This window comes from Scardinius erythrophthalmus (assembly GCF_964197995.2).
Source record: "Scardinius erythrophthalmus genome assembly, chromosome: 14".
In the NCBI taxonomy this organism is placed as follows: Eukaryota; Metazoa; Chordata; class Actinopteri; order Cypriniformes; family Leuciscidae; genus Scardinius; species Scardinius erythrophthalmus.
The window spans coordinates 27312865-27336711 of NC_138234.1; the positions used below are offsets into that span (position 1 = coordinate 27312865).

At 38.0% G+C, this 23847-nt stretch overlaps 1 protein-coding gene across 1 annotated transcript in view; it reads left to right on the forward strand.

The window, feature by feature from the left end:
• The window catches only part of LOC308701724 (adenylate cyclase 9), a 38914-nt gene that overhangs the window by 4752 nt on the left and 10315 nt on the right, over positions 1-23847 (forward strand). The window contains exons 2-6 of the mRNA XM_081384145.1: positions 18612-18775; positions 18940-19038; positions 20256-20497; positions 20589-20691; positions 22651-22859. Coding sequence (XP_081240271.1) covers positions 18612-18775; positions 18940-19038; positions 20256-20497; positions 20589-20691; positions 22651-22859 — 817 coding nt within the window. The remainder of the gene's footprint in view (positions 1-18611; positions 18776-18939; positions 19039-20255; positions 20498-20588; positions 20692-22650; positions 22860-23847) is intronic.

Consider the following 23847-nt stretch of genomic DNA (forward strand, 5'->3'; position numbering starts at 1 on the left):
AATATGAACCCTTATTTTTTCTCCCTAACTGAACCTTTCGGGATCTCCTCCCTCTTTATCAGCGACACCCCTTCAGACATCCTCTTGTCATATACTGAATCATAACAGTATACCAACTCTGTAAACCCAATCCTTATGGTTTAGAAAACCGCTCCTGTATTTCACCAGCATCTTTAGATTCGCTCCTTGTTGATGACAAGGTTCATTGCGCATTGGTAATTAGGGCTCCGGGTTCCTAAAAGTCATTGAACAATTAGCACACTTGTTGAACTCAAGCTTCAAGTAGACTAGAAAGTTCTGTACTCCCTCTGTAAGAAGGAAGTTAAGCTGACGTTTGTGGACCGGGTGGTCTCGCAAATGGCCCTCTGCCTTGGTGCCAGTCATGTCACCCCATGTGACCGTCTGATTCCAGTGGGTGGGTGGGTGTGAACAATGGCACACGCTAGTATCCCAGCTGTGTGAGGGATGTGTCACTGTCTGTCTCGCAGCAAGCGATTCTATTTGCAGTGTTTTCCCTGGACGTTACCTGTCTGACCCTGCTGTACACCTTGTGTGTTCTGCTTTCAGTCTGGACACAAGCTGTAAAACTATATTTATAATGGTTCATTCTGGGGTTAAGATGGCCATTATACCAATAATAGTTACTTAAGCATTGGCAATAAGCCCAGTGAAGCCGTGTTTTACAGTGGATTTAGAACAGCTAAGGGTCGTTGTTAGGCACGACGCGGAGCGGAGTGAAAACACGGCTTCAAGCGGCTTATTTCTTTTATAAAATGGTCTTTCCAAAAAAATATTAATTTTAATATTTATTTTATTCATAAAATAAACACCAGCAACAAAAAATATAACGTTATAACACATTTATTCCTCCGCCAAGCAATGTAGTTTCAAAGAGGTTGCTCATCAACACATGCAGCAACAAAGAATTGCGCAGTAATACTAATGTAATGCGGTCACAGGTGTATGTTTGTTGAGTACTTTACAACGACTTCGAACACGGCTCAACCAATCAGAATCAAGGACTGGAACTATCCGTTTTATCAAATTAAATGAATAATTAGCAATATTATTATTATTATTACCACCATCGTACTTTCATGCTTGGCAAATGTCATTGCAAATGAATAACTTTTTCATTTTGTTGCTGCAAAACGCTATTATTATTAAAAAGTATAAGTATTACTGACCCCAAACTTTTGAACTGTAGTGTATGTTTGGATTTGTGTGCATGTTTGACAGGTTTGTGTGCAGGTGTAGTTTCATATTTGCATGTGCTCAGTTTGGCTATAATGCGTTCCACTGCTGTGCTCCCACACTGTGAAACAAACAGACCTGTGAATTATCACTGCAGCACATGGAGTCTAATTAGAAACCAATTATATGTGTTTATTTCCTCCTGCCTGTTTCACTTTTGCAGTCCTCTGGCCCCCGATCACACACTGACCACTGGGACCACAGACTACTATGTTATTTATTTTATTTAAAAAAAATGTCTATTGTTAGCCTACCAAATTGTCCCGTGGCGGCAGCCAGAGGACGACTGGCCAAAAATGGCTCCAGGGGCCTTGTGGGGCTGTGATCCAACCCTGGTCAACAGATCCAGAGTAAGTGTAATATGCACGATTTTTGGTGCTTATATTAGATTAAACCTTGTGAATATCACAGTGATTTTCATTTGGCCATTAATTTAAAGACTATAAACTTGTAACTTGATATATATATATATATATATATATATATATATATATATATATATATATATATATATATATATATATATATATATATATATATATATATATATTATGTGTGTGTGTATGGGTAATCAAGTAAAATTGCTTCAGTCCAGTAAGTTTTCCTTTTGAAATATTAATAACAATATAAGTTATTCTTGCGTTTACTTTATAAAAATCAGTAAAGATTTCACAGACACCGGTACCACGACCTGAAGGGGGACGTTTTTACAATTATACTAAAAAGTTTATAAAAAGTACGGCACGTAGTAGGTTATGTAAAACAGGTGTCTATCATGTTAATCATTTAGAGGCCATAGAAATTTGTGTGTCAAATATGATACAGTTGGCTTTATAGGGTTCATAGATTAAACTTTGTAGTGAAACTGGTCACAGACTCTGTAAGATTGATTAATTTGAGTCAGTTTCCATTGCAACATCTCTATTCAAAAATCTGATTTAGTAATATTTATGTAATTAAATGTTGCTGTTTACATTGGTGCATTTAGTGTTCCTTTAGTATGTCTTGATAATTTACAGTATTTTACTTGGTTCCTCTGATTAAAAAAGAATCTAAATAAACAAAATTAAATTACCGTTTTAAATATTAAAATGGAGACACATCTTGAAATGCCAATGTTGCATTTTAAGCTATGTGAGCCAGCCATAGACCCAAAGCAAGTTGTTTGGTTGGAGCAGATCGGAGTGTGTTCTTGCAGATAAGGAGCCCAACCCTGTTCACACACATGGACACACTCGTGCCAGGAGATATAGACAAGCTCTTTATTTGGGAAAGAAATTCCCTTCCTCCATATGTCGTATAGACATGCGTAAACAGTCATATTTTTGTGTCATGTACATATACTCTCAGTATATACATGAAGGGCACAGAGTTTGAGCAGGAGTCTGTCCATTGAACACACAAGGAGAGTCTATCCTCATTCCTCTCCTTCTCATATAGTTCTCTCACTCCAAGGTCACAAGTCTGGTCAAGCTGGACAGGTTTGTCCAGTCTGTCGAGGAACTTAAGCCACAGGACAAGTGTATGCGGGTACAAATACACACAGCTGTGTGAGGCTTTTTCTTTCTTTAGACTTCCATTATCTTGGTTTTGATTTATGTGACGTAAAAGACATTTTTGACGTGAATTGGAAGTCCCTGAAGAAGCGAGCAAGTAAACTGCTGGTTCATCTATCCCAAAATGAGTTTGTTCTATATATAGGAAATGTTTGGAATGGAAAACTAGCTTGCTATATTCTGCACGACATTTTTTTAAAGCATGTTTTTGGGCTTTTTCGCCTAATCAGACAGGCTGGGAACCGTGGGAGAAGAGAAAAGGCAATTGGACTGTGAAAGGACCTTGAGCCTAGTGTGGCTATCACCAGACCAAGCTCAATCTTTTAAGATTGAACATTAGTCAGGGGAGTCTGCTGTGTTTTCTACTGCACAAGAGGCGTGATCAACGGGCATAGTTTAAATGACTCTGTACGCAATTGGATAGTCCTTCAACCAATCAGACCGACGACTTTGCTTCTCTATCGTTGTGTTAAACCCGCCAATAGCGCAATGTGGATAAACCAGTTTGTGATTGGTCTCCACAGATTTGTAATGGAAGCAGGATAGAAAAATGTACAGGTTTCCAGCCTGAGCTGCAGAGCGAAATCAAATCTGGTTTACCTTGAGCCGTGACTAAAGTGCAATCGCACCATTTATGCACCCACTGCCCAGCCCACACAGCTATGGCTCCGACTCTAAATTCATGACCTCATTACGTTGCATGTTTAATTCGGCGAATGGATTCCCAATGGGATTTCTGTAAACCTTTTTTTTTTTTTTTTTTTGCACTTCACACTGAATTATGTAATAGTAGAGCTTGGCGATAATTTAAAATTATCACAATAAAAAAAATCATATCATTCGATATCGATAATTATTACGATAAATGTCAAATCTTTATTTCATTCAAGTTTAAAGGCAGATTTTTGCTCCTGAGTGAAAAGTTGTAGAAACCAGACCGTTAGTTGTGGTTTTAAACTACTCTTTATTATCAGAACATGACAATCACTTGCCAAACAGGTGAGAATCTCACAAATCTGAGGTTTTGTGACGTTCTTTAAACGTTTCCAGTCTTTTTTCATTAAATATCTTAATAGAAAAATAAATTTCTTAGTTTCTGCATGTTCTAACAGGTAATATTGTTTCAAATCATGTTGCCTGACTTTGATGTGCTTCTTCAGCTCAGTTTGCAGTGCAGACTGCAATATTAATATTGCACGTTTTGTTTCTTAGAAATGCACATTTGACTATAACTTGATTTGACAGTATAGGAGTAGCTTGAGTTGGAATGATTCATGTTCATTAACAAAAACAGTAACACATACAATACAATATACAATTGTAACAACCTAAATAGGGTAAAATGTACATATTCTGACTGTTTGGGACTCTACTTTTATTAAAATTAACCATTGGTCATCTGTAGCATCATACATTTAGATCATGATAACCATGCGTAAAGCACCTCACTACCATGGTAAAATGTAGCTATATAGTTTCTATGGTATTTGTATGAAAAACAGTAGCCTAAATACATTTAGTATTAAATACAAATGCACAAATGTGTCAGCTTAATAACAAATATTGTAATTATGTTATGTTACTCCTTTAAAGGTGCATTAAGCAACTTTTCATGTTAAAAATACCCGTTTTCTAACCCATACATGCTTAAACAATTGCCTGATAGGCTGAATGAGCCCTTCTCTGATCACTGAGATTGTCTCTATAATCCTGTAAAGTAAAATAAATAAGAGGGATTCGGGCCGTAATTTTAGACTGGGCGTGACGTCATGCGCGTTCACGGCACGCTCACCTGGCTATGTCTGGCAGGTTTGTGTATTCGCCGCCATTCTCCGTAGAAGATGGATTCTAAGAGACCGGCTTGTAGTTCATTTCAAACACCAATGCAAACTCCACGTAAGATAAAAAAAAGAAAACTTTTGTCCGTGAGCGTGCACACTTCTGGTTGCAGTTTCGCTTGCCGCCAGAGGGGGCATAGTTCTGCAAAAACTCAGAGACTTGCGCAATGCACCTTTAATACCTTAGTTAAAAATTAATAATATAATAAAATACCATGGTGCAGTTAGTTACTACTGTAAATCCAAGCCTTCTGACTGTATCGTTGCGCACAGTGTTTCTCCGGTTTTTCGGCGCTGATTCATCTGAAGCCTTAAAGGCACAATATGTAACTTTTTTGCTTTAAAAATAGCAAAAATCACTATATCTATGTTATATATATTTTTTAGTTGTGTACTTACATTATCCCGACTGTTTCCAACAACTTTCAAACCAGGAGAAATTTGTAATTTAATTCGAGAAACGTCCCGTTTCTTTATTTTTGTTTTGTCGCCGCCAATGGCGTCATATCCGTGTTGTCCCTGGTTTCCGCTCGTGCTGCCATGGCAACCAGAGCTATGAGCCGTTTGATAGTAACCAAAGCGACTGACGCGGACAACTTTGTAGTTCGTAATGTCTATTTGCACACTGTTGTTGTTTCGTTCAAACATTATGGACCATGGCAAGCGGACTTTGGATAAAAAAGGAGAACTAAAACGAGAATCAATATCAGCGCGGTGTTTTCGAGATGCCGAGAGCTCCCATAGACAGTATATAAACGAGAGCTCCACGTCCGAGACTTCGACAACTCCTACATGTACTTTATTAAACAGGTGAGCACATTTACATAAAACTAATCAATGTTTTATAACGTTCAACAATGATAAAATGTCAGAATATGATCTGTATGTTATTCTAATGTTGATCTAGCTTACTGCTAGTCTCATACAGACAGACTAACACATACATTTCAACACATTCAAATGCAGTTTAGTGTGCTAGTGTAATGTTAGACCAAGTGAAACAACGCTGCGTTACCTCACAAGTTTAATTTGTCTAATAAACTGACCTGTGAGTTGTAATTCTGCGTGTAGTTCGGTAGAATGAAATGTCCGTATTCCTTTTATATCAGCGGGACTCGTGTCGCTTGTGGAGCTGATAGCTGTCTCTTAGCAATCCCGAACTGCTTCATATCACAGTCATGATAAAAGCATCGATGTATTCAGTCATCCATAAACATTATTAGATCGGTCGGCTTGACGTTGACGACAAGATCCATAATTCTTAGCAAGTGTTGCGACATCAATCTACGCCTTTTGTTATTGTAAATAGGTTAGCGACCCCTATTGGCGAAAAATGCCATACTGTACGTTTAAGTATATTTTGCTTGTCTAGTTGCAGTCTGTTTATCAGGTTTAAACTAGTCAAAAACAGACTGCAACTAGACAAGCAAATTATACTTTAAGCTTCAGATGCACGTCTAAACGATCAAATACACGCAAAAATGTCAAAATGAGGGTATTGGAGAAGTATAGGCTACACTTGGAGAGTATTGGCTTGGAGAGTATTCACCTAAAACAGTTTGTCTAAAATGGGCGTAAATATTTTTTATCATGTTTTCAGATTCCTCTCTGCCTTGAGCTGCAAGCTCTTGACTACGATGTAGAGTAACAGTCTTGCCAGGTGATGTCATGACCTGTTCTTGACTAATCTAAAAAATCTTCCTCTTTTTCTGGAGAAACATGCCGTGGCATGTTCTCTGACTCGCGCTCTGAAACTGTTGGCATATTTAAGCTCCGGAGGTTTTAGTTTTTTCCTTTCCTTTTCTCTCTTTCTCTTAACACTCAGCTTTTACATCACCACACCACTGTGCGTGTGTGTTGACACAGCTGGTTGGTTTTGTGTGTTTGCCAGGCTTCGGCCTTGGCGTTGCTTGTGAACAGGTCAGGGAATTACTTTGATAAGGCACCTTCCTGTAGCCAGAGGTCAGAGTCATGTTGTGTGTGTGCGTGTGAAAGTGTGCATTACAGAGCATGCGCTGTGAGAGGTTTTTTTATGCCTATGTTAGAGCATAGATAATAATATATATATATATGTAATATGTAATGTGTTCATTACACTTTTTCTACAAAAGGTTGACTCAGACTACAGGCTCAACCACAAACATGCACTGTGACCTTCAAGTTGCATGACATGCATTGCATGTTCGCACGTCAACACACCTGCCCACATAGACAGGACTGTCGCTTCAGATCTGGTATGTCAGATTCCCAGTGGTGACATATGAAGCTGTGTGTGTGTGTGTGTGTGTGTGTGTGTGTGTGTGTGTGTGTGTGTGTGTGTGTGTTTGTGTGTGTGTGTGTGTGTGTGTGTGTGTAGATTTTTAAAAGCAATGATGCAGTTGATGTTGCTGGGCAATTTTTTTTCTTCTTTCATTTAATTTTTTTTTTTTTTAAGTCCCCCTGTGGTGAAAATCAAGTTTTTAATGTTGTTTATATGTTAATATGCTTTAAGACAAACCATGTGCAAATTCATTAGTCAACTCCATTGCTGAGTATTTTCTCCGGTCTCAAAAATTTGGTTTGAAATCACTGGTGTCTCTGAGGTCACAAACTATCTTGTAACCAATCAGATCAACAACGTGTGATCGTCAACGAGTGGATCTGGTGTGAGTGTGTGGAGGCGGGGCTAATTTACATATTCATAGAACCACGTATACTAAATGAGGCAAAGAAGTACATTCAAGCTATTTTAAGGCACGAATATTTTTTTTTCAAGGAAAAAAACATTTAAATATGTCATTTTGGTGATCAAAGATGAGTTTTAAGGGATAAAGTGAAGCGATATTTTTTTTTTTTCGTATTTATTTCTGCAAACATTGGACATAATATCTAATAGACGTTAATCTTATTACTAGTCTCTTATTTACCTGGCACAATGTTACAGTGGGGACCCTTTTATTCATTCGGATGCAGGTACGCCTTTCAGCGTGAAAGACGTTCCAGCAGTTTAAGGGACTGTCACTGTCCCGATCGGGCCAGTGCTGCATGTTCACGAAAGTTTATAGTTTTTACGTGTTTTCAAGACTTGCCAATTTAAGCATTCAAGCGCACAAAGACTCAAAAGAGAAGTTTTGTGTGCGCACGCATCGAAGCACACGCAGAAAGCTGCAAGTCTCAGTCAGCGTGCAAATAATAAAATGGAATTTTAGAAAAAAATGAGAGTATTTTATTGGGCCCAAAACATGTGTAAAAAAAAAGAAAAAAACTTTTACATAAATTATTGTTAAATTGCTTTTTGATTACTAAAGTATAATTTAACCATTTAAAATGAGGGTCCAAAAAAAATTAAAATGGAAAAAATGAATTTGGGAAAAAAAGAAAACTGATTTCATGGGGCCCTACTTTAATTTTATTTTCTTGCCTCTTTTATATTCTTTTATTAAATTTAGTTGATTGTTACTTTTTTAGGTGAAGTAATAATGATTTTTTATGATGCTATTAAATTGAAGTTTTTGTTTGCGTGTAGTCCAGATTCTGTGTGAATTTTAGGGATTCTGCTAAATGAACCTACTAGGGCTAGATGTTGGTGTTTCACGATTTTGCACTCCATTCGTTTTGATTTGGATCTATATATGCTATTAATTCGTTTGGAAGTATTGTAGGTACATTGTCAAGGTCAAAAAAGTCTCTCGACTTTTTTCTCTCGTCTGTTCTGGCCATTCGTTTACACGACAACAGCGTTTTGGGGGCCTAAAAAAGACTTTTGAAAATACCATTATTGTCTCTGTGTAAACTACAAAAACGCAAATTTGTGAAAACGGTGTCATCATGCACATGCATATTACATGTTCAGTCTAGTGTTTTTTTTCAAGTGACATCGCCATCTACTGGCCTGGCATGAATAATACAGCTTTTTTTGTCGCTTTTGTAGATCTAACAACGTTGTCGTCTGTATCCAAAAAACGCAATGGAAAAACTTCCATTTTTAGTACATCGTTGTTGAGTAAACTTGCCTTAATAGATTGGTCTTGCAATTTCGTATCTATATCGGTTCATTCAAATTAAAACCAGGGAATTGATATGTCCAGCCCAGTCCTAGGATCTACACATGTAAATAAAACGTGTCAAACGGAGTGGAGAGCACTGAACTCGTATTGGCATCTCGAAGCGTATTCAAATTTGCCTAAATATTTAATCAGCGAACATACAAGCAAGGGGTGAGAGATGTGTAGAAGTTTGTGAATCATAGGTGTTGAATCATCAGTTCTGCAGTTCCAACTCTAGACTTAGTGTCTTCTTTATCAGTATGTATCAGTGTGAGAGTGAGACACAGGCAGAATGTGTGAGAGAAATAAGAGACACAGGCAGAATGTGTGAGAGAAATAAGAGACACAGGCAGAATGCACAATCATGCCATCAGATTATAAAGTGCTCTTGGGACAGGATATGGTTTAATGTATCAATGATTCAGCAATCCGTTATACCGTTGTGTGCTTGTCTGAGGGAGAGAAACTAAGATAAAAATGTGCATCTCATCCATCTTGGTCACTGTTCGACTGAGGGACATTGCTGCAGGTCCACGTGTGTCAGTATGACGCAGCTCACTCACCCTGTGCGTCATCCTGTGTGCTCAAGACCAGAGAGAAATGGAGAGTGTGATGGAGAGAGATGGAGAGGAGAGAGAGAGACTCCCTTTGCATTCCCTGGCCTCATTTAAGTGTTGTAAGCAACAACAGAGTTTGGAATGGAGGGAAGAGAGTAGGAGATGCCTACAAACATTTGACCCCATAAAAAATGTATACCTACAAAAGAAAAAAAAAATGTATTAGACATTTATTGTCAGACACAACATATGCAGTGTTGTTAGTCAGTGAGAGTAACGATTTGAGATCTTTTTTGTGGCTTATTGCACTTAACTAATTTTAACATCATGCACGTCTCTCACTTTTTCTCATTTATGCATGTTCTTTTCTATAAAAAGCGGAATTTTCCCCCCAAATATATGCTTTCAAGAAGTCCGATACATTATCTGCAAACATCAGACGAGAGTGCTCTGCTTCCGAAGAGAATGCGTAGCATTCCAACAATTATGAAAACAAGAAAACCGAGGCAAAATGATTATAGTGCCATTGTCGCATTCCTCCCAGCGCACCATCCTTTCCTTCACAGTGGTGTGCTTTCTTTCCTCCCTAAGCCAAACTTAACATCCGATGATCCGAATCAGCTGAGTGAGTGAGTGTTGTAAAGTGCAGTCTACTTTTGCTAAACTGCGGGACATGCTTAATATTAAACAGGGTAACACTTTATTTTATGTTGATGTAGTTACATGTGATTACATGTGCTTACTATTGTAATAACAGTAAATTATGCATAATTACAAGTAAATAACCCCAAACCCTAACCGAAACTAAGTACATTTAGTTAATTACTTACTGGAGTAAGTACAATGTTACTACATCACACCTTAAAGGGTAACTCTCAAAATGCAAAATGCAACCTAGGGTCTTTTTGTTAATCTACCCAAGGCAAACTTTCGTTTAAAAGCATAATTAGAATGGAAACGACACTTTTAAGATCTAACAACAAGTGCTGTTTCCATTCTTATTATGCTTTTAAACGAAAGTTTGCCTTGGGTAGATTAACAAAAAGACCCTAGGTTGCATTTTGGCGAGAGTTACCCTTTAAAATAAAGGGTTAGACTTTATTTTAAGGTTTCATTGTAACAGTGTGATTTATATATTTAAGTACTGAGTAATATTAAGCAACTACATGTACTACTTACTATAGGGTTAGGATTTGGTTGAGGGTTAGTTGCATGTAATTATGCATAATTTACTGTTACATGTTACATAATGTAACAAGGACACTGTAAAATAAAGTGTTCCCAAATAAAGTGTAACTTTAAACTCTGAGACGTATATTGCAGGCTTCGTATACATGCCTAAACGGTTAAATAGCCTACACACAAAAATATAAAAATGCCATTTTGGAACGTATCCTCGTAAACGCTAAACTCTGTTATGTCTTAAGTGAATGTAAACAGTTGAGAGAAAATGTGTGTAACAGTTTATCAGATCTGTGCGGCTCTTAAAGTTACTGTTAATGTTAATCAACAAAAGACAAAGATAACATTACTCACTGCTCTTGAGTGAATAACTTTTGTGGCTTTAATAAGGATTAGTACGGAGCCGGACATGGTGATGGAAAAAAATATGAGATGGGAGGAAATGTATGTCAATGCTTTTCCTTCCATCTCATATGTTTTTTTCACCATGACTCCGTAGATTAGTCTATATTTAATGTTTACAGGGAAGACTCTGCTGTGTTATTTTACATGTGATTTATTCAATTTCTGTTGTAGGCTATTACTTATCTGAATACCACTGTTAGTACATCTTTCTGAAAAACTTAACGCACTCTTTATTTCATTTGTATTTTTGTTCTGTTGTATTTATTTGTCGGCTTTGGTTGCAAATAGTTTCCTTTTTCTTATTGTATTGCTGATTGCTTACTTATCTTCTGTAATTGTTTTGAGGACCTTTAACTTGGCTACATTAGTTAACCTAGGATTAGTTTTTGATAAAGTATTGATAATTCTAAAATGACTCGTATCATGAATTAAGACTTTTATCATATCGCCCACCAATAATCGTGTGAAATAATCATGATTTCAATGTTTGACTGAAATAATCATGTTTATGATTTTTGCCATAATCAAGCAGCCCTATATGATAGGCCTATTACATTTTTAAAAAAAGTTTTTGTTTTTATGCATTGATGCAGAAACGTTCACCTCAGCATCACAATGCAAGTAAAAACGATTAGTATTCCACCGCTTTAATATTAATAATTATTATTTTCCGTAAATTTCATCACAGAATTTACTTAACCGTTTTTTTTGTGTGATTAATCACACTAAATTAATGCTTTAAATTCACCGTCCTAGATTTAGTTTTTTAAATGATGAATGTTCAGTTTTGTCTTTTCTTTGATAATACAAAACAATTTTTCTCATTCACATAAAGCTTTAAATTGAATTGAGAGAGAGAGAGCAAGTCGAGGGGAGGGAGTTGTGCGTATCCTTGGGCTCATCACTGTATCCTAATATGGTGTCATCTGAAACCACACAGTACACACTCTTTTTCTCTCTGTCCTCTTCTACTCATCTCTTCATTCCCCGCCCATCTCTGAGAAAGCAAGAGAAATGGAAACAAAATGATCAACAGAACAGCAAGGACACAGTTCACGGAAGACACACATGTGAAAAGAGGAGGCAGGAAGTCAGAAAGAAGAACAAACGAGGCTATTGGACGAGTGGAAAAGACTGAGACACATTCATAAAGAGAAAACCAAAGATGAGCAAACAGGAAGCGGTGTGAAAACATCTGGCCTAGAGCCGACAGACATCTTTCCATTCAGCTTAAAATGTGACGTGAGCAAGTCTTGCAAGATGAACCTCAACTGATTGCACCCCAAAAAAAATGAATTTAATGCTTCACACACTGACTTAGTCTGTTCAGTTTGATCTCTTTATCACCTCTTTGCATTGTTTTTTTTCATCTTTGCTACCCTTCCCTCTGTTTTTGTCTGCACTACAAAGGTTTCCAGGGCAAGTGGAAAGTTGTGGTTAGCCAGGAGAGGAAGAGAGAGAGCGAGTGGGAGTAAGTTACTGCCATCTTTCAGAGGAAGAGACACTTTGAGATTTAGGGACAGGTCGTCCTTGCATCACGCTAATTAGCTTGTTAAATTTCCACTGGATTATTTCAGATGTGTTTTGGGATAAACCAATGCACTAGATGCGTTAAGTTGTCATCTCTGGAGTTGCAGGGCACGTGACCCAGCAGGGCAAAGACCACAGTTGCTTGGGTCAAAGGTCATGTGACAGGAAGTGAATGCAGGGCAAGCTTGCCGCGATCTGTTAACAGTACAGATCTCAGTAATAAGATGCTCTGAAGCATTGTTGGAAAACCACACAAAAATCTGTGACATTTCAAAGGGTGCTTCCTTGGGCAAACTATTGCTTCTACTTAAAGCTTCGGGATTGGAGCAAATCCATGACCCCTAACGTACTAAGGAGGATCCTCAGTCATAACTAGGTACCAAAGTATCCTAGAGACTGAACTGATTGGGCAATTGTTTACTTTGACCCGGTAAGTTTAATTTTCTGGAGGGTTCCTGTTCTTCCTTCATTCCTTCACTTCTGCAATGAATGGAGTAATATGAAGGGACTGACTCTGGAGACTTTGGATGCTCATGAGGAATGTCACAGTCAGTCCATGTGAAGAGGCAGTCTCTCAATCTCTCTTTCACCTGACCTACCGTGGGCATCCTGCCCTGACAAGACTAGGCTTATCTTTGGTTTTCTTTACACAGAAAAACACGCCAAAAATAAAGAGAGTGTGATGGTGAAACAGTGATCGAATCAGCTGAGAAGTCAGAAAAGTGCACTCGCAGTGAAACATGAAACTGATGTATTAAGATTTCATTTAAATGGTGTTATTCTACTTCCCCTGAAGTCCACTTAGATGGTTAAAACATCTAAAACATCATAATTTAGATTTACATGTCCATGGTTTTGATCCTTTTAACAGTTATTAAATCAGTGCTTCCTTACTTGTTCCTGGAGGCTCCAAAAACAGAGCATTGCTTTGGATGCCTCCATAATCGAATACAGCTGACTCAACCATTAGTTCATTAGTAGAGGCTCTAGACCGGAAATTGACATGTCAGATGAGGGCGACATTAGGGTTGGGTACCGTTCACATTTTAACCGGTTCCTGAGATTCGGTGCCGGTACCCAACGGTACCTTTTTTCTGTAATTTAGGCATGTTTACCTCAATAACTGTAAAGAAACAAAGGCATTTGTAGAAGTGTTATTGACATTATGTCAGAGCTGCCTTGGTCGCTGTCTGCCATTCTCTGTAATGCTTGAATATTAATAAAAACAACCATTTTAGTAAAAAAAAGAAAAAAGAAAATTCCCACAAATTCTGTTGTGAATTTTCTTGTAATCAAATGAAGACATAAAACATTAATTTAATTGATATTTTATATGAAATTAAACTTTTTTTTCGAACATGCGCCACATCTGACAACATAGAGGAAAAAGTGTGATTATTCCTTAATACATTTTTGATAATTTATTATTATTAGTGTTAGTAGTATTATTAAATTGAGATATCTAAATGGTACTGTACAACAGTAATATATTATCAAATTAAACCAAACTTTTATTTTGACAGGTTGTGGTGAAGACCTTTTGAGTTTCCGTGTGTTAATGATATAACGATAGTTTTTCTTAAATGAAACTGTAAAATGCTGGTGAACTTCAGTGACTCTCAGAGCGGCTCTGGAAATGCATTCATGTTCTCATATGACACTCGTATTTAAGTAGTCTTGCTCTCGCGCCCAGATGTGTTCTCAGGTACCGAAATTTGCCACCGATTGATTAAATGTAAATCGGCTCTTTGTAGCACCGACGTAATTCTGTCGGTGCCGTTAAAAGTACAGAGTTCGGTACCCAACCCTATTTTGGTGGCATCCAAAATGCGTAATGTTGGGAAGTCTTGGAAAGTTATCTTTAAGTAATCCCTGAACATCTTTATTAGCTGGTTCAGATTTGCTTGATATAGATTGGTGCTCAACTCTGCAGTATGTTCTTCTACCCCTGTGGTAAACCCTGTTCTTGAAGGGTTACCGACCGTCCTACAGATTTTAGTTCCACCCTGTGCCAACAAACCTGCCTGTAATCCTTAATACTTTGATCATCTGGCTGTGTTTAATTGAGGTTCAAGCTAAACTCTGCAGCGTAGTGGCCTTGCAGGAGCAGAGTTTGAAACCCCTGCTCCAGGGTTGACCAGATTTGGGTTGCAATATCCAATAAGTTTGATCCACAAGAGGCACCTCATGTAGGCCTAGCCTAGCTGTAATGTGATGTGATGATGAACTCTTTTATTCCCCCAGGTCTCAGATGGTTCCTTCTTGGTGTCTAGGTCTTTGCTTTTTGATTGGCCATCTATACTAGTTTTAAGAATACTCACCTGTGCCTTCCAGGAGGGTCCAGACTAAACAATATTACAATTTACAGTTGCACCAAGTTAAAAGGCTGACTTGCAAACTTGACTGTGCTAGTCGTGTAGGTGTGGATGCGCTCTTCTCGTAACAACACGTTAAAACGGGGGCGAACAAAGAATTCACAACATTCTTTTACAGTGGTGTTCTCATTATAATTTTATTATATGACAGACTTGAAAGTGAAAGTGTTTTCCTTTTCGAAGTGATTCTAATCATATTTCAAGCAATTCAAACCACCATTCGAACAGTGCGCATCTGAAGTGTCTCAGTTGAAGGAAAAAATCCATTATTTATCTGCTTTAATATATCGGTCGATAAATATAACATTAAAAATGAACAGGTATTGTCATTATTGTGCATCCCTTTTACATCTTTTTGTTTTAGATGCAAAATCCCAAGCAGAACTTTGCTGAGGCATGCTGGGTGGATTCTTCACTCGGTTAATGGCAATCAATAAAGTCCATCAGGAGATAATTCGCTCTCTCCATCTCTCTTACATGCAGATGGTCCATCCTCTGATCAATGACCACCAACAGATAAATGAGCGGTGACCTGCTTTTTATCAGATCTTTTATATTAATATTTAAAATCTTATTTTATCTTGTTTTTCTTCACCTGTTGTTGTTCATCGTTTGCTGCAGTGCTGCTAATGAAAAAATGCTTTCATTTATCCTTTTGAGTCATGCGAGGAAACAATGTGTCAGTTCTGCTTGGTATAACGTGCATTTTCTTGTGTTTTCTTATGATACTAATGTCAGTTGTGATGCTACTTTATAAGGTTCCCAGGTGCACCTATAATAAACAGTTTCTCTTGTAAATGCCTGAAGCATTAGATACTGCTAGAGAGGAAATGGCATATTGCAACTCTGAGGCGAAGCACCTGCTTTTAGTTCTGCTTGCTTTCCCCCCCACTGAATCTCACTAATGTTTGTCAGTAGTAAGTCAGTCACCGTCTTGCTTACTAAATATACTGTTTGTGCTACTGTATCTTTCTGATTTCTATCTGTAAATGGCTTCTAAAAAAATAAAAGCTCAGTGTGTCCTAACCAGGCATACTGTAAATAAAGCAACAAGCACTTAAATTCATGCGCTACACATACAGTTGGCAAAATATAATGGGGATACTATCATCAAGGGGCAGCCATGACAGGAAGGTGCCACTTTGTTCCTGCACTGTTACCAATGAACTATAGATGAATGTTTGCATGTGTCGGTATATCTGTGGCTGCATATGCTAATGTAATTCAATGGAAATTCTAGTCCGGGGAACCTCGTGGTTTAATCACAGGCTGGGATTCCCAGCCATGTTGAATTATTTTATGGCAGTTCCCTGGAAGAAGGCAGTGCCTCCGGGGTTGTGTGTACTGCAAGAATATCCCCTGATCCCAGCCTGCTTTCAGTTCCCATGTTTGAGAGGTCAAATAACTATTTATGACTTCCTTGAGTCCAGATCTCTTGGGAGGAACGGGCCCATATGGCCATCCAGCTCAGACAGGTTCTGACCCAGAAGCTCATTAGCTCTGTTCTGAATTGTGGCTCGGGTCTGCATCAATCTGTGTCTCCAGCACAAAGAGGCTAAAAGGGGCTTGATGTTCGTGAATGGCTCATTGATGTGGCCTCTGCGGCCCCATTGTGTTTGAACAACTGTCAATTTTATGTGTACAGATCTGTATGTACTTTGGCACCAAGTTTGTTTGGAAGTGGGCCTGTGTTTGTGGCTCGTTGTAGCTGAGCTTGAAACAGTGGCTGTATATCAGTTTGCATACTTGTGCTATGTGCTCGTGATGGAAAAGTACATGCTTTTGAAAAGGACTACTTGCCACATCCTAAAGTTGCATCTAACAGGGTTTTCCCTGGGTCAAAAATGGTCTACAGTGGTGGCAGACAAACAGTGTCAATCATGAGAACTGCGAGCCCTGTACTGACAATAAATCCAAAATAAATGCAAAGAAACTGTTTGTAATATTTACTTATCCTATTTATTCTTTAAATAAAAAATAATCACTGTAGGATCATAGAACAAGGTGCTTAGAACTATATTTAAAAATCTGTAAATGTATATATAAAAAGTTAAGTGACCTGATTTAAAAAAAGTAATAAAATAAACAACAAAGTAACACATTATGTAGAGCATGTTTTAATTTTCAACCGATTTAATCTGCAATTATCAGGTGTTCATTCAGCATGAAAATCTATATTATATGATATACCATGATATACCACATTCTAGCATGATTTACCATAGTTTATCGTGATTTACCATGGTTTACCATGATTTACCCTGTTCTAGCATAGTTTACCATGAATTTATCTTAGTTTACCTTGATTTACCATGTTCTAGCATGATTTAGCATGATATACCACATTCTAGTATGATTTACCGTAGTTTATCGTGATTTACCATGGTTTACCATGATTTACCCTGTTCTAGCATAGTTTACCATGAATTTATCTTGGTTTACTATGTTCTAGCATGATTTAGCATGATGTACCACATTCTAGCATGATTTACCATAGTTTATCATGATTTACCATGGTTTACCATGATTTACCCTGTTCTAGCATAGTTTACCATAAATGTATCTTAGTTTACCTTGATTTACTACATTCTAGCATGATTTACCATGATATATAATAATGAAAGGAATCGCAAGCATGCAGAACCTGCACTGAACGAATACTCTGCCGTTTTGAGCGGATTCTGACCAACTTCTGACCAACGCATCTGATTGGCCAATGCGTTCACGTGCTCAACAGATACGTCTGTGATTGGCTACAAAGCTCAAATATTTCCCCATTGCGTTATTGTACATTATATTCAACATTATATATAATAGTTTAATGTAGTACTCACACTAAAACTTTGAAAACTTTAATTTTTTCTCACACAGTAATTTTGTAATGTTTTATTTAACATAATTATATTAAGTATAAAGTTTATGTTATCGTTATTATTTAATTATTGCTTTTAATGTAAATGTTTAAAACATACTTTTTTTTGGCTGGCAACATTTGACCTGCCTTTCATGTGCACGATAATGGTTATCACAATTCCATGAACGTATCACATAATCGTTTAGAGTATTTCATGGTTGTGCTACTGTGTTGATGTGTATGAGAAACAGAAGAGCTGATCTTTATGATGTTTGTTAGGCTGGACGCTCACAACTCGGGTAAGTTATAGTCGAGAGGACGGACCTGTTTATTCTCAGACGTGTCTTTCATGTCTCACAGAAGCTGCTGGAGCAACTCGGCTGAGGTTTTGAGAAAATGTCCCTGGAGGCTATACAATGTAGTTTAAGCACAAATATGCACAGACATTTCCCTGCAGCAGTGTTAGCGCTGACACTTAGCCTGTGTGTGTTTTAGGAGATTATATATGAGTGTAACACGGTTAGCTTGTAAGCCCTCTGTTTGAACAGGCTGATACTACCCTGCTGTAATCACTTTCTGTTTGCTTTTGCCTGTATTGGTGCAACAGAGCTTCTCCTCCGGACACTAAAGTGTGTGTGAGTGTTGGTACAACAGAAGCGCTCATCCTCGTGCTTAGTGTTGTTTAATGTAAACACCAGTGCTGAAACAAACGTGCTCAGGTGCTTTCAAGCACTTGATGTGTGTCTGCTTAGTATCAGCGGGGATCAGACCTTGTTTGCCCTCATAGGAAAAGTAGATTTGCTGAAAGTATATGATCTAATTACAGTTCATTTTAAAGTAATAAATCATTACTCGTTTAGCCTAAAGCTAGATGTTTTATATGAACCCATTCAGTAGTTAAATATTGTGATGACATGATGTGAGATTGTAACAAATCTCCTCATAGATTTGTGAAAAACTTTCTAAGGACTGCTGGGAAATATGTAGAGGAAATTGTCATGAGGTGATTTCAATGCATTTTTCTTTTGTTTGTAGGTTTAAAGACGTATCTGATCTCGGGCCGGAAGATGGGCTCACAGTGTGGCTGTTTCCAGCTCAGTTTGGGCCGGGATTATGGCGAAATATTAAATCCATCTTCAAACACGCACACTCCAGATCTCACATACAGCGCCCTCACAGAACCTCTCTCACACAGCAAGGTACGTCCCTCAACACGCACAGAAATGCTGTTTTAAATACACAAATTATATTAAATGTACAGTTCTAATAAATCTGTCATTACTGACCTTTCAAACCTTTTATCAGTTCATTTTTAAGTGAGCTATCCTATTTCTTTTTGTTGATTGTCTCTTTCCCTCCACAGCCTGTGTGTTGCATCTCCGTAGATGCCGTTGACAATCTGATAGCAGATGAGGCAACTCGAAATGGCTGCCAGGATGAACATAGAGCCAACAGCAGCAAGGTATGTAACAAAACTAAACTAACAGATAGGAGCACCAACAAAAAAAAAAAACCTCAGAAAATTGCACAATGGAAGCACACACCTTGGTGCAAGAACCCAATGTACTCAATTTCAGCGGGTGTTCATAAGCAGAAATGCCAGTCTTTACTGGTTCTGGGTAAATAAATATATTGTGCAATGTTAGTTGATGTAATTAGTTGGAGTATAACACTTAAGCTGAGAGGTTTTATTTACGTTTTAGTCCCAAATTAACTTAAGGAGATGGCAGATTTTATATGCCGTGGCCAAAACGCTGCTCTTTTCCATACACACTACTAAAGTTCAATCATTTAGTCAACATTAGAATCAATTCCTGGACAAATGGTTCTCTTTTTGATCAGTCAAAAATCTACAGCTCGACTAGTGGAGTCTGATTCCTGAACTAATGAATCTTTCAGACTGGTACTTTTTAGTGAATCAAAAACATACAATGTGGCCAATGTAGCGTGATTCCCAAACCAATGACTCTTTTGAGCTAGTTCTGGTTAGTGATCTTCATTTGAAATTATGCCTGGATGACTGGCTCTTTTGAACTGGTTCTTTTTGATGAATCAAAAACCTACAGCCCGACCATTGCAGTCCAATTCCCAAACAAATTAATCTTTCAAACTGGTTCCTTTTAGTAAATGTTTTGAGCTACTTCTTTTTAGTGATCTGCTTTAGAACCAATTCCTGGACAAATGACTCTTTTGAACTGGTTCTTTTTGAGGAATCGGAACCTTAAACTTACAAAATGGCCAGTGTAGTCCAATTGCTGAACAAATGAATCTTTCAAACGGGTTCTTAATGAATCAGTGGCCAGTGTATTCGGATGTCTCATTTGAGCAAGTTCTTTTTATTGATCTGCACTAGGACCGATTTCTGAACTAATGGCTCTTTTTGATGAATGTAACGCCTCCAGTCCAAATTCCTGGATCAATGGCTCTTTTGAACCGATTCTTTTTAGTGATCTGCTGTAGAACTGATTCCTGGATGAATGGCTCTTTTGAACTGATTCATTTTAGTGATCTGCTGTAGAACTGATTCCTGGATGAATGGCTCTTTTGAACGGATTCATTTTGATTAACCTACCTAATGACCAGTGTAGTCAAATTCCTGAACGAATGAATCTTTTGGAACCGGTCCACTGTAGTCTGATTCCCAAAGAACGACTCTTGAGTTCTGTTTCTTCTGCACAGTTTCCTGCAGGCCGTAGCCCTAAAACCCTGAACGGGCTGTTGAGTCCTCTGTGCGAGGAGCGGGTGGGAGTCAGCCAGTCGTCTCTGTGTGACAAACTGCAGGAGAAGGACAGGAGCTGGGCTGGAAGTCTGACCGCAGAAGGAGGCGGCAGTAAGGACCACTCGGCGATCCTCCCGCTCCGCTCCAAAAACTTTCGAGAGAAAAGTGACGCACACTTTGTGGAAGTGATAAAGGAAGACAGGTGAGCGAGAGAAGATTTTGTACATTTTGTAAATAGTCCTTTTGTGATTCAATGTTTCATTTCCGTTCTCTCCATCTTGTGTTTGTGTTAGTCTGATGAAGGATTACTTCTTCAAGCCACCCATCAACAAGCTGAGTTTGAACTTCTTGGAAAAACCTCTGGAGTCAGCGTACCGCAACAGCTACCACGAGGAGGTACACGCTGGGGTCGTTATACTTAACTAAAACCATAGAAAACCTCAAATAAAAATATACTGAAGAGAACCTATTAAGCCCTTTTACAAAGTCTTGTTTTTGGGGTCTGCTAGTATAGGTTTTCACGTTAAAAAACATTCTTTTTCACATATTTTACATTGTTGCAGCACCTCTCTTCCCAGTTTGTCAGTAACGCTCCGGGGTGCGTTTCCCGAGAGCATCGTTAGCCAACTATGGGTCGCAAATTCCGTTGTTACCAACATAGGTTTCCTGAAACCATAGTTCCAACGAACATTCTCAAACAGCATTGCAATCTTTAAACTGTGGTTAGAAGCTTCTTGTTAAAATGACATGTGGACATGTGGCATAAGATCCCACGTCCCTTCAGAGCGTCTCCAAAACATATGAACACACACAGCAGAGTCTGCAAACCTACAATTTCATTCAAATACAAATGTTAAAATGTCTCAAAGCACATAACATTACAATAATAATGAACATAAGCAACTGAAAGAGCTCTGACCTGTACCACCTGACTGCTGCAGATTCATTTCACTGCTGAAAGCGTTGACACTGGAACGCATAAATTCGACTCACGAACCATCTCTTCCAAATTACAGTAGTCATGTTGTTAACGCAGCATAGGCTGGTTTTTTGGTTCAGGAGGAACTGTTAAAGGCAGCTGATGTTTTGGTTGCGCTGCTCGGTGACTGACGTCTGTCTAACTCTGCATAGCATGAAACACAGGTATAGAAATACATATGTTGACTGACAGGTAGGGCAATGACCGAATGCAATGATTGGATGAACATTTTATGGTCCTATGCCTTCCACAGATGAAATATAATATATAATATAATATAATGTAATATCATACTTCAATATACATAAACATGTATACATATACATATATTTAGATCACTTAACTTAGTGATATCAGGATGTAAAGAGACTTTCAACCAGCATGACAAAAGCATTTTCTGGAACAAATCACCACCCTGCTTTTAAATAGATCATGCTCTTTTGGGTACAGTAAGCAAGCTAATATTCAGTTCATTCTATATCTTTAACTCTATTTAAATATACAGTATATACAGCAGTCAACATTTGAAGTGGATCAAAAAAGTTGATCAAAGTTGTGCTAAGACAAGAACAGGTATTGTTCTAAATCATGTATAACTTTGATGAAAGGTTTTGATCCACTTCAAATGTTGACTACTGTACATTTAAACAATTAGCGTGTCAACATATATACGTGTCAACAATCAGCGCATGTGCGTAAAATGACGTATTGAGGGAACCGACGATGAATCATTCATCAAATAAAGCAAAATGACAATGAAGTAGTCATTAGGTGCCATGTTCGTTACTTCAGCATCTTGGAGACCTTGAATAGATTAATAAGCAGAAGTTATTACTCCTTGCCCTGCGTATGATTCCATAAACGACAGGCCTATATTGTTGAACCAATGTGGTTCAAACGACAGAGGTGCGACAATGTTACTACATCTTTAGGAAACAGTCGTGACTAGTTGGTTAGTTTCTCCAATAATGCATCATACTATAGTAGTTAATCAGCGAGTCCATTGTTGTCCAGGCAACACACCTCTCTTTAGTTCCTGTCTCTATGAAGCCCCTCCTTCCAAAAAGCACAGTGTGCTCTGATTGGTCAGATGCACCTGTGTGTTGTGATTGGTTGACCGCTTCAAGCGTGTTTGTGAAATGTCACGCCACTTACCATAACCGTGAGTTTAAGCACACTACTTACTAACTCAACCTTCTAAAATATTAATAAAAGTTGGGAAAATATCTCCAATGATGGTGAAATAAAACAGTGGCACACACTCTCCTACCAAAGAAACATGTAGATCTTAAAACAGTCATGCATAGACCTCTTCTGGTTATTCAGAGTACTGCAATCTCATCAAATCAGTGTCTTCTGTTCTGCGTTTCCACCAGGTGGTGAATCACGTGCCGGTGCAGACGTTTGCGAGTCCAGTCTTCAGCTCTCTGCTTGATGTTTTGCTGTCTTGTGCCGTTTTTCTCGCCCTGACCATCGCCTGCTTCCTGTATCCCCTTGTTTCCATGGAGACTCCCATGGCAACCACGCTCGGACTGGCAATCACTGCCGCTCTGTTGGAACTGGTTTCTCTCATTTTGTCCGTTCGGTAAGTTGGATTGTCTTGTAAAACAACACGAAAAAGAAAACATTTTAAAGGGTTCAGATCATGGAGAGTTTGATGTGCAGCCCATACAGTTTATGAAAACGATCATACATAAATCATATGACAACCCATGTTTACATATCATACAAATGGTTATTGGTTAATTTAATTAATGCTCATTTCCCTTGTTTGTACAATTAAATTTCCTTTTACTGTCATTTGATGCTCACTTAAATTATTAGTGTTTTTAAAAATTAACTATTTATTATAATTAAACTGATAATTTAAATAATTTATAAATACCTTATTAGTGTAAATTATTAACACTAATGATTAATAATTTATTACAGAGCCCTGCATATGTCATGCAGAAAAAAAAAAGATATTGTAACCACGAATTAAGAACTAATTTCATTGTTTTACTAAATTGTGGCCACTTTGTACTAATTTGTTCCCTAGTTCTGATTTAACCAAACAAGGGAATTAATTATTAGCAGAACGAATGCTTATTCATGGCCTCTCTCTCTCGCTCTCTCTCTCTCTCTCTCTCTCTCTCTCTCTCTCTCTCTCTCTCTCGCTCTCTCGCTCTCTCTCTCTCTCTCTCTCTCTCTCTCTATATCTCTCTCTCTCTATATATCTATCTATATCTATATCTATATATATACACATACGGTATATAAGTCGTGTGTTTGGACAGTGTTATGCGCAGGGCCTGCCGTATAACTTCCGCCTGCTTAGATGGTTCATTGCGAGCTGAGCCTGTGTCCCATCAGACATCTGTATGAGAGCGTTCTCCTTTTTGTTGAACATGATTTTTACTCTCATTACATCCCCATATACACCGAAGAGAATAAAGAGGCAGTCATATGTGTGTCATATGTGGGGCTCCATCATTTGTAAAATAATTTAAGTGAAATGTAATCTTCAGCGAATCTCAAAATCAATATTCACTTTTCATACTGGACATTATAATGTTGTGAAGCCTAAATTA